General features: G+C 33.6%; 1 protein-coding gene across 3 annotated transcripts in view; it reads right to left on the bottom strand.

Annotated features, from left to right (window-relative positions):
* Atg7 (Autophagy-related 7) overlaps window positions 1–12,500 on the bottom strand; it is a 21,794-nt gene that overhangs the window by 1,046 nt on the left and 8,248 nt on the right. For 2 of the 3 annotated variants that reach the window (XM_086554016.1, XM_086554017.1), the window contains exons 7-15: window positions 10,525–10,625; window positions 10,104–10,325; window positions 9,827–9,971; window positions 9,363–9,521; window positions 7,178–7,366; window positions 6,664–6,864; window positions 4,728–4,843; window positions 4,142–4,295; window positions 3,775–3,894 (exon numbers count right to left, since the gene is read on the bottom strand). In XM_086554016.1, the coding sequence (XP_086410142.1) occupies window positions 3,775–3,894; window positions 4,142–4,295; window positions 4,728–4,843; window positions 6,664–6,864; window positions 7,178–7,366; window positions 9,363–9,521; window positions 9,827–9,971; window positions 10,104–10,325; window positions 10,525–10,625 (1,407 nt within the window). Of the gene's footprint in view, window positions 1–3,603; window positions 3,895–4,141; window positions 4,296–4,727; window positions 4,844–6,663; window positions 6,865–7,177; window positions 7,367–9,362; window positions 9,522–9,826; window positions 9,972–10,103; window positions 10,326–10,524; window positions 10,626–12,500 lie in introns of those variants that run through there. The other variant, XM_086554018.1, reaches the window with a different exon arrangement.

The raw sequence follows: 12,500 nt of genomic DNA, 5'->3' as shown, positions 1-12,500 counted from the left end.
AAAACACAAATTACATGGATCTACTAAAAAATTAAGATATAAATTAAACATGCAATAAAAAGGAAAATACTTATTTTCATATTCATATAAGTTGCTCAAACAATTTTCTATTTATTCTAAAAAGACACTTGTAATGACTTAATTCACACAGTACTTCCTATTCTTTCCATCATCCTCATAAAGTCCATCTTCTGTGAATCATCTTAGACTTCTAAACCTGTTATTGTGGTTTTACTATGACCAACCCCTAAATATCTAACTTTTGGTCCTTAGGATAACTCAAGAAAAAAAAAACTATTTGATAGAAAGTTGGTTAAATATATCCCTTATGCTTTTGTTATCTACTACTACTAATTCTGAAATTCCATCTTAATTCACTTCCTTTATCACAAACCCCTCCTTTGCAGACAACAATGACAAGCCCACTTTATTTGTTATTTCACAGATACAATATTTTAATAATAAATCAATATAACAGAAGTTAATTTTCAAGAAACTTAAAACTGATGCAACTAATCATAGTATAGGTCAATAAAACCTTTAATGATGTATGAACTCTAAATTTAATGTTGCATACCATATCATCCTATTTTCAATGTATTTAATTTCCACATATAAAAAAATTCTCATTAATTTTGACATAATATTTAGATAGGCTATTCACTTTCACACAAAATACCTCATATATTCCCTATAATATTCCCTTTGCTAAAGGATTTCAGCACCACTTGTTTTATTTACAATGTGCCTTCTATATAGTCAAGTACTAAAACATAAACTTTATAAAAAACGTTCTTCGTGTTAAACATGAACATAAGGCAGGAAAGACAATTGCTTGTGCTGTTGAATGGTAGAGATATATCATTGTTCGGCTTTTCTCTTTTGTTTACACAAAATTTTGCACTCAATTGGCTTCATGTATTTGACTAGGAGAATAATTCAATCCAGCCATTAAAAAAAAAAATCTAACTTACCAATTGGAAATCATACCATTCAACAATGTAAGCAAAAATAGACAATAAAATAAACAAAAACATTTTTTGCAAATATTTCTGCTATCTTGCTTCGCATAATTTATTCCCTAAGAATTATATCTGCAGATGACTAATATTCATTTGTAAACATTAGGATTATCTCACCACTAATACATTGTTTAACCCATTGAGTACGGGTGTCATGACATACATGACAGCACTGATTAGCCCTAAAAAAAGGTGCCAATGCATACAAGACGCAACATCGGGATCTGCTCACAGTTGAAGCAGTCACACATCATGAAGTATTGTGTCTGTAGCTTCAGAGATACAGGGTTCCAAAGTCAGCCTAAACCCACATTTTGTGATGGATTTATGGAAAAATACTGTTTGGGTTAGTCTCGCTACACAGAGGGAGGAGACAACACTTTCCCCATCCCTCTAATCTTTAGCCGGTGCTGCCAGCCATCCTGACTGCCAGTTAGGTTGTTAGGTGCCCTATCCGCAAATGTTTTTTTAACTCATTCGCACAGGCTTATATTTGCCTCATGCCAATCCCGCTAGCAAGATATCAAGTGCATGCAGTCAAGCCAAATCTCTCCCGACGCGAAGCTGCTCTATGATTATAGGAGGCCAATTCAACAGGTGATAATATGAGGTTTTTGTATTTGTGTTTATACAAATGGAACTCCATTGAGTATATACATTTGTAACAATATTTTGAGGGAGAGATCATGAGTTGATAGGACTTCATTCAGAAGGAGCGAAATATTCTCATGAAGTGATGTCACGTCATTCGGCACAAATGAGTTAAGGTTAGAAAAATATCATATAAGTTGAACACAAGGCTGATTTACTATACTCTGCTAGCAAAAGGCACAAAAGTGATATGAAAGCTATCATAATGCAAGCCCTGAGTATCCCAAACTATAACACCTAATATGAATTTGTCTATAATATTTACAGCTCTTTCCCCTTACTTCTGACATAAAACAGTTTATTTCAATGTCTAGTCAATGTGTCAAATCATGCATCTTGTATATGAGTATATATGGATAGAAAATTGTGGTCATATGTTACTTTAACTGAGAAATACATGTCTAATTAACCACTCCTGTTCACATGAATTGATAATAAAAAAGAATAACTAATCCTACATAATTTTTCTGTTGTAAGCCTGAGACTTGTCTGCAAAGTTACAATAAAATCTGGATAAACAGTTTTTATATGAGCAAATTCCTCTTAGTAGTAGTCTCACAAACCATATGCATTACATTTCACAATATAGTTATATATATAAAAAAAAAAAAAAAAAAAAAAAAAAAAAAAAAAAAAATAATAATATATATATATATATATATATATAATATATATATATATATATATATATATATATATATATATATATATATATATATATAATCCCCATTTTCCTTTACTACATTTCTTAGATTTACAAAGATATAATGAATATAACTCTAGCTGAGTTCAGTCAAATTTCAAATAAACTTACTGCCCATATTATACAGCTGATATTCCATGACTTAGCAAAGGACACAAATCACATACAAAAAATTAGAGCATGCTACAACACCTATGTAAACAAGGAATGAACATGAGCTCACTAAACTGAATCTTATAATCTTATAACAAATAACACTGAAATGAAACATTATAACACAGAGTTACAATAATAACATCACTCAAAAAGTTTAGCTCTAATCATTGAAAGAGTGTTCACAATAATAAATAAAAAAATAACTAACAATAAATTTCCAAATAATGCAAAACAATGTAGATACAACCTCAAGAAGATGTATTCACAGCCACTGTAAGTCAACTTGGTTGCTTTCAGTTACTTATATCATCATATTGAATACAAATATCAGTAATAAAAAAATACAATACTGTACTAAATAACATCTCAATGGCTTTGATACAGACATCATATAAATACCCAATTAAGCCATTCACAACAGGGCAATTATTTCCCTAATGCCGCACCTGCAGGGGTAATAACAAGCGTGTGCAGCTTCTCAGAGTGATGAGAGGTGTTTTTTGTATTTCTTTACAATATTTTGAGAAGTCAAGAAAAATATGTCTAAATTAATGTAACTGTAATGAGTATATACATATACAGCTATGTAAAATGTGTCTTTAGAGGGAGAGATCATGATGTGATAGGATGTCATCCAGCAGGAGTGAAACATTGCCATGACATGATATCAAGTCATCTGGAGCGAATGGGTTAATAATTGGTACTTTTCTATATCAATGCAAATTCCATTATTCATTCAATGTTATCCATAAACTTCTAATCAGGAAGTAAAAGTATGTTATTGTTTCTCATTTCTTGTGATAGTCACTTTAATTTAAATGTCTAAAAAAATATCACAGCCAGGCATAAGGTCAGATTTCATCATTCTGAAAACTTTATAAACATTCCAAAATTATTATCTAATCTAAAACAATCATGAAAATACACTGAACTGTGAACTATATACTGAAATATATCTAGTAATGTAGCTGCAAAGGATTTCTACAAAATCATATAACATTTTAAATGTTGGTCAAAAAACTTTTGTGCATAAATACATATAGACACGTTAAAGAAAAAAAATAAGGAAAAAGATAATAAGGCTCAAAAAATAAATAAATAAATAAATAAAAACAGAAAGTAAATAAGGCCACATCAAAGTTTGTATAACCTATAGCATAAGCAAATAAATAAAGGCACAAGGGAACAACTTATATTGTTTTACAAAACCCATGCATCAGCCTCAGGCCAAGGGGTCATCACCTGCGAGTCATCTGTGCATTGCTGAAGAGCACTGAGTCCTGTGATGTCTTCCAGGTATGATGGAGTGTTGAATACTTTGAGAAGAAAGTCAAAGCCATCTTCTCTATATGCTGAAACCACCTGTAAAAGGAAAGAATATGATTTAAATTATAACAAAGTGGATAAAATTAAATGCACATAATTTTTAAGGCTTAATAATATACTTCAACATCTAGAAAAGAAAGGCAAAAATATTCAATACTCAGTATTCATGTTCATTTTCAGCAGCTCCTGCACAGATCAGATTCTAAACACAGTATAAATTACTTCAATCAACAGTTCAGATACAGAGACTTAGCAGGCTTAGCATTAACAATAGCTGTCCAACCTTGTCAGAACATGCTGGGCATTGCATGAATGCAGCCGTTGCAGGAGTAAGCTGTTGGTGCCGTCCCAAGAACCCACGTAAAGAGTGAGGCACTGGTCCCAGCACACCCTCCTTCACATCCTGCTGACTGCTGATGCCTGCTTCTGCTAATCCTCTGTAAAGTATCCGGCAGTTGTTAGAAAGGATTATTGTTTCTAATGATATCTTCCACTTTTTTATTACTAGACATTATGGAGAATGTACTTATCTAAATTTAAAACTATAACTGCTTATTTCTCTAAGAATTTTGTAGCCATGTACACTTTTTTGTATAATACCTTACATCACAAACAATCTACCCCTATATAGTTTACAAAGCTATAGTTACCCTATGATTGGCTTGTAACTAGATTGCCCTGAGGAACTACAGGCAACCACTGTGTCCTGAGTCCAAGATACTGACTACTGTATAATCATCAAATGATTCGGTAAGTCCCTCTACTTACATATTGAAAATCTTCCTGAACCAGGCCCTAATATAACTACATGGGGAGAAACTGAAAATTATCTACAAGTTGATATTGTAATATGCAAAAGTAGCACTCACCTGTCTGGATGTTGCAGTATTGACACCATTAGTTCAGTGACATGGGCAGCCGCCAAATAAGACACACCTGGACGAGTGACGGTACACTGTTGATCTAAGGTTCTGTCTCGTGTTGACTAAAGAAAGGAGGAAGAATAAAGGAGAGCTGTAAATTAGATGGCACTGATGCAATAATGTTTCATCAACATGTTGACACCTGGAGGTCATGTATACAAACACAATTTACTATGGTAGTAATTAACCTATTATTTTTTACACACAGATAGCTCTACAAGTGCTTAGTCACTAAGGAATCAATTACAAGGCATACCTGACCTCCCTTATTTATGGCATTCCTTGAATTTTTATGAAGAGAATCTCTTATTTTCTTTACTATCATCACTGTTATTAATATTTTATAAAAAATAATGATAATAATAATAATGATGATAATAATGATAATAATAATAATAATAATAACAATAGCAACAATAGTAACAATAATAACAGTAATAAGAAATGCAAACATTTTTCCTGAAAATTAAATGAACAGAGTGAATAGATGAGATCAAAGATCAAATAGGCTGTGAGACTGACTCCTGGTTACTAAGCCCCTGTGGAGCCAAAGTGTGCAAATGAAATAATAAAACAAATCCATAGTAGACAGAGTGTCTAGCCACCTATAATTCTATAACATTTTTTAAATAAATAGAGCATAATAACTAGCTATTAATTTATATTCCTAAAAATGAATAGCCTCATTTTCTGGTGTTTCTTCCAGAGTTTCAGAACTTAACCCATTGAGAACGAGAATAGATCTACTTCACTGGACCCCAGAACAGGCTCCAATACCATCTGTGTGGAACCCTAGATGGATTCTATTTCAGAGCGATGGAGCTTCATCCGACATATTGTGACTTTCCACACTCGTTTTCATTCACATGTTACAATATTAAAAGGCAAATTTGCATTTGTCATTTCTTTTTGGTGTTCTAACTTCTTGTGAGACTTATATGTGCTAGCTAATAGTGTTTGTCAATGTTGCAGCTGAATAAAATTGTAGTATCATCAGTCACTAAATAGAGTTATTACTCATATTGTAATAGCAAAATACAGTGATCCACTCTCCCCTAATGTCAAATATGCCATGATGAATATTGGCACCTACATGTTGCCTGTCCTCAGGCCATATATTTGTTACCAACCATCTGCAATGGGTTAATTTCTCAGTTGATAATGAAATGCAGACTTAAGCAGGTAGCTGTTAGTTATAAAATCTGTTTCAGATTCAGTAAATGGCAGGTAACAGATAAATCTTGTGACTGGGGAACCAAAATTCAAACATGGAAAAAATATGCATGCTACTTATCTTTAATATTTTGTCTGCTATATTTGTTTTATTTCAAAAATCATACTTCCACATTATTCCTATAAATGTCACCCAATTTATCCTATTACACAAGAAACAAATTTCATACAAATATTAAAAAGAATCAGATTAACTCATTGAGTAAGGGTGTCATGACATACACAACAGTACTGATTAGGCCTAAAAGACAGGTTTCAATGCGTTCATGACGTGACAGCAGGTGTCCTGACACACATGACCAACTAGGCACCAATTAGGCCTAAAAGACAGGTGTCAATGCATATATGATGCAACATTGAGATGATCTGCTCACAGTTGAAGCACAAAATTTTTAGCCAGTGCCACCAGGGTCGTTGAACACCAGTCCTGACTACTAGTTAGGCTGTAAGGTGCCACATCCACAATGGCTTAAATTAAATCTTAATTATAGTAATCAATATACCAGTAATGATAACAACATAAAAAAGTGAAAGTAGTAATGGTTATTAACCATAAGAACATTAATGATAGAAAAATGAAAATAAAAACCATGGTAAAAACAAAGATATTGGAAAATAACAGAATACGATAACTTAAGTTCAAACGCACATCTCCTGGCGCAACAACATCATTGCAGAAGTAGCACCCTAAGAGGTTGCCTGGAATAGGAGATCCAGATATAGCCCCTGCTGTTGCACCCTGTTGCTCGGAGGTGCTAGACGAGGGAGAATTTGCTTCATCTGCTCTCTGTCTGAAACCGTGACGCATGACCAAGTAGGAATCAAAGCCAAGCGCTGCAGTGAAGACCAGCTGCAAGAGGAGAGGTGTGAGAATTACCTCATTTCAGACTGAGAGAATAATTTGTTATAAGTAATAGTCTGAAAATTATTTCAAATGCAAGCAGAAATTCTGTAGAGGGAATAGATGATGCCTCAGAATGACAGCAGTTTGTGGATACTGAAATATAATGAGATAATTGTAAAGTCTTAATGTAACTTTTAAAATGGCTGTCTAAATTGGAAACTACATGCCAGTTACTGGAAAAGGGAAAATTCCCACAAGGAAGATTCCAGAAAATTCCAGTACAAAAACAAAATTAATCCTGCAGCAAAGACATATTCACCTTGTTCTTTGCTGAGCCCAGCATAGAAGGTAGCCATCTGCTTTCCCTTGAGTCCATGAGAAGGAAGATGGCATCATGTTCCTCTATAAGTTGTTCTAATGTCTCCACATCTTTTCTAACCTGGTCAACTAGACTGTCACTGACAGTGTGTCCAGGCATGGGAATGCTTAGCACTACACCATTGGAATTCTGAAAAATTGAACAAAAATCAAATGAACAATAACTACAAATTCATGAAATTAGCATAATTACAAAGTGACAAAATGAAAAAAAATAGAACTTGACAGTACTCAATACTTTCAAAATTTATATCAGGATATTCTTTAGGACAGGATATCATTCAATGAAATGGAGGAGCAAATGGTTATATTATGTGGAATCATCATTCTTTCATGGATCCCTCAATCATCACAGGGTACTGAAGAGGGGTTAACCCCTTGAAACAGGGTGCATGAAGATATGCACTCAAAATCTGCAATTAAACATCAAGTGCATGTATATGAAGCTAATCCTCTCTCCTAAATGTCCATATTTATACATGCAATATTGATTGTGGGTCAAAAAAATATTTTACTTAGCTTCAGTAATTATGTTGTTATCATTGAGGTAAATTCAGGATTATTGTGTTAATCATAATGACGTTAATTATCACTCTAATCATGTAAACTGATAGTTCTATGCAGAAAAATCTCACCTGATGATAATATCATTATGTCTAGCCTCTCCTGTTTACCCTTTTTTGAACTGGTGTCAAATTACATATACAAGAGGGTGTACAACATCTCTAAACCACTTCAACCCTTCCCTTTCCCCTGACTATGGCTTTTCCTAAACTATGCTCTATTTACTGCATTTCGACCACTGCTCTTGGCGATGCGCATTTTCATTCATATATATTTATGTAAAATGTATATGCAATATCTTTTTAATGTTCATTATAAAATCTTTTACAAATAACAAAACCCTACTTTCCTCTTCACATTAATCTTAACTAATCTTTAACAACACATTATTCACAGTTAGAATATTTTCTATATAGTCTAGATTATAAAATGAGCATATAAGGAAAAAGATATTGTCACTAAAATGGCTAATATAAACAACTAAATAGACTCAAAATCATACAAAGAAACAAAGCAATAAGTAAATGTATAAGGCTATATAAACCGCCAGGAGCAAGGCAAATAGTTGCTGGAGGAACCTAGCACTAGGCAAACAAGAAGAATTAAAGCCCCAAATTGCAGTCCATCTGATCTTAACCCATTCACGGCAGAACGTATTTTGGCCTACTCCCACTTACGCCAAGAAGATAACAAGCGCGTGACGCTTCGTGCTATGGTGTTTTCCCACTGCGCAGGGCCATGCTGAACCTCTCAGAGCATTTTTCACCCACCCTATTCTTATGGTTTTCATGAACGCATCTATAATGTACTGGCACATAAAAATATTGCCATGTTCAGAGGAGTTATTTTAGTTAAAAACATGTTACAGCAATGCTATCCTAGTGTTTTACTTTTATTTTTATTGAACTTTGCCAATATTTTTCACTTCTATGTGAAAATACCAATGGAAAGTGGAAGCAATCTCTTAGTGGGGCATCAAAAAACATGCTTAATGCTTGATTCTTTTTTTACCAAAATGAAAAGAACAATATTAATAATCATACATGTACATACGAGTATGTACATGTACCTCATGACGTGACGTGACGTGATATCACAGGTAACTGACAGATTTGACGTAGTATTACATTAGTAATTTTTTTCTTTATTTTATTTCTTGGCCAATCACAATTGATTTTACAAAAGTATTTTGACTCAGATCTTTTTATTCAACCTATCAAGAAGCAGAAATCACCGTGATGTCATTAATATCACAGTTTTCTGTGACGTCATTTTCTTTTCGTTATATCTCATTTTATAACATTCAAACACCTAAACTAAAGTAACAGAGTCTGAGAAATTATGAAAAATTATTATATTTAAGAACAACCGGCGTGAATGGGTTAACATACTATAAATATGGAATGTGTTACTCATACATGTATTAGATCAAAGCTAATGAAATAATTCTGGTTAACCATACAAGGCTGACAACTCTTTAGGTTTGGCAACTGAAATCTATAGTGATTCTTAGATAATGTGTTAAGCCAATATTCACATAGGATACTGAAAAAGAAACTCACAACTCTTGGGAAAATGCCCTTTAGGGCCTTGGCAGCTGCTGTAGCCTTGTTCTCTCCTCCATTCAAACAGGAGTCAAAGACAAAGAGACTCTGGCGGACGGGATTGCTGAATGATACCTTTCCACTGTCTACAAAGGTTATGTTGCGGATGCCCCAACCCTGTAAATCAGGAGATTAAAAAAAAAAAGTGATTATAAGAAGAATCAGACATTCCTTATTCAAGTAAATTATCAAATATTGATGGTATCATCCAGTACAATGTTAACATCAACTGGTAATACATTACTTATTTTACATGACTAGAACTTTCAAGATTTGGACCTTATAATACATAAGACATATGATACAAAATACCAACTTAAGACCATGAAAATTATTAGAAAAAAGTCTATGGCACACCAAAGCAAATCAAAATAATAATTTATGAAATAATGCACCAGATTATGATCAATCATTCTACTTACCAATAGGCAACGTGCAACACCACAGCCAAGGGTCCCAGCACCCAAGAGCAAACAACGGGTGTCCTGTATAACTGGAAGATTGAGTTGTGGGGCCACTCTCCACCTCATTAACTTTAGGTTTAGATCTACTGCTGACTCTGCTAATCTGGTAAAAGAAATACACATTCTCAAAAATATATGTGTATGTACATATACCACATACAGCATAATTAATACGGAAAATCTTATCAATGATACTGTTAGGTGAAACTCAGAAATATAAACAATCACAAACTACCTTGTTGGATCCATTGTGGAAGACAGGTTGACCATGCGAGGACCCATTTTCCCCCTCTCGTTCTTCTCCCATCCGAGACACGATGGCATCTCAGGGGTAACATCTTGATCCAGAATGCCTCCTAAATCAACCTCAACAAATATACTGTGACTAGCATCTTGCACTCCGCTTCTTGTTCTTATTCGCAGGCACAGGATCTTGTGGATCGGCCACTGTTTTGACCTTGGATATGTTTAAGGAAATTAATCTTTCTTTCATTTTCCAAATCTAAAGATTGTTTTTCTCTCTTTTCCTAGACAGATGGAATCTAAATTTCAATACTGCTATCCTTATCTAAATACCTCTTTATCTCTCTCTCCTTCTACAAAAACATATCTCATTTTCTTAACCAGCCAACAATAAACAACATTAGGACACTTACCATTTCAGTAAGACAAGTGTAATCAGATTACGCAAAGGCCATCCAGGATTCTGAGGCAGGGTGCATGGATCAGAAAATCCTAAGAATACTTCAGCATCAGTCTGATTGGCATCAAGAGATAAGAGGGAAAGAAATTTAGTATACACAAAATCAATTTTTTTATGCATGCTTATCATTACACTATAAACAATAACAGTAGCCTGCTTTCCAGAACATCTGTTGTAAATGACAGATGATGTTTCAAGACAAATTCCTATTACATGAAATAAAGGCGAGTTATGGCAAAAGTAAATGCCCCTCAGTATCCTCGTAGCAGCAGTCACTGTCAGTCTACACTGCATAGGTGTGAGTTTGTGGATAAATAGTTGTATTATCACTATTTCACTGATATCATCATCATCATTATTTAATTATCATTAGTGTTATCCTAACTACCACTGGTAGCATATTTGTGTAATGCAAAGAGAACATGTGCATTATATATCTAAAGAAATAAATAGCAATCATGTCTACACAATTTCTTTTACATTTCTTGTAAGTAATAAAGATCTGCAACTATATAACAACTACAGAAACTATATATAGAAAATCACAAAGACAAGACAAATAAATAAATAGCATAATGAAATGTAATATCTGCTTGACTTTCAAAACTACTGCCAATCAGATTGACTTCCATAGCTGGCTATGCTGTGCTTATGCATTACCACAATAGTAGAAAAATGTTTGATAAATAAAATATGTAAAGACAAAATAAAGACATAAGATACCACATAATAACTACAGTAAATATAATAGCAACTGATACCTATATACTGCATAAATATCATACAATCATAATCTTATAGGAAATTTAAGTAAATACAAGTTATTTCACTTGAATATACTAGAAATACATTTTCAATTCCTATGTCGATTTTTATATCATTCATGAAAAATGAAATGACAAAATTCTGCAACTTACAACAGATTTATTGCAACAGCATGACTGAGATTCCTGCTGATCCAGTTTGTGTATGTAATCAAACTATGAATCTTTCACAAACTTCCCTGGCATAAACATCCTAAATCCATTGACAACGGGGCTATTTTGGCTCTAAATGGTCGAAATGCCGGGATATTCGAACGCATAAGCCTAAAGCCTCGGGATTCTCTGTACGCCAGATCACCCGGTACACTGGCCTTGACTAAATATCTCATCGCCAGCGTCTGACCCAAAACCCACTGAATGTGATAGCAAGTCAACCGGCACAAATGGGTTAATTCTTATAAAAATATCTGAGGAAGTATCCTTTTTAATAATAATTAACATTTACAGCATGACTCTATTACCTGGGCATCAACCAACAACCAAATCATTCTATTTTCTATTTACATAATTTGTACTTTTTTTAATAACATGATCTTGAAACTGTTGCATTGTAATTTACAATTGTCTTTTATTTCTTATATACAATTCTTAGTTAAAAGTACATCTAAGCTCAAATGCTTCTTTCAAGTAAAGAAAATATTTCAAAATTTTCATATGCTTATTCCTCTCTTATATTACTTTCAAAACTTTTACCTCTTCTAATTTTACTTAAAACTTATCCTCATATTAACCTATCCTGGATAGCCTAATTGTTCAGTGCAGTACTAACAGACTGAGGTATTTCAGAATTATACAAATATTAACTAAACATTATATTTTGTATTATAAAACATTGGGCATCATAGGTCATGGTAAAGAAAGACCAAAGATGTTATGTGAGGCTGATATTTCTACTCACTGCAGTCAACAAAGCCAATGACATAAGACTCACTGAGCATGAGTAGCTGGGGAGTAAGTCAAACCATGTACTACCAGAGTACTCAGACATACTTTCTGGTTAATTATTTCTTAACCAGATAATCAAACATGCCAGCAAAACTACAAAACCTAATATTAACTCGTTGCCGACAGATCCAGCGAGAACTGGCAGCCCCCTAGGCCGGGC

The sequence above is a fragment of the Penaeus japonicus genome, unplaced genomic scaffold (genome assembly GCF_977035675.1).
Source record: "Penaeus japonicus unplaced genomic scaffold, GWHDUDI00000001_assembly GWHDUDI00000029, whole genome shotgun sequence".
In the NCBI taxonomy this organism is placed as follows: Eukaryota; Metazoa; Arthropoda; class Malacostraca; order Decapoda; family Penaeidae; genus Penaeus; species Penaeus japonicus.
The sequence above is the reverse complement of the archived record's forward strand: the minus strand, read 5'-3'. Positions and strand labels throughout refer to the sequence as shown.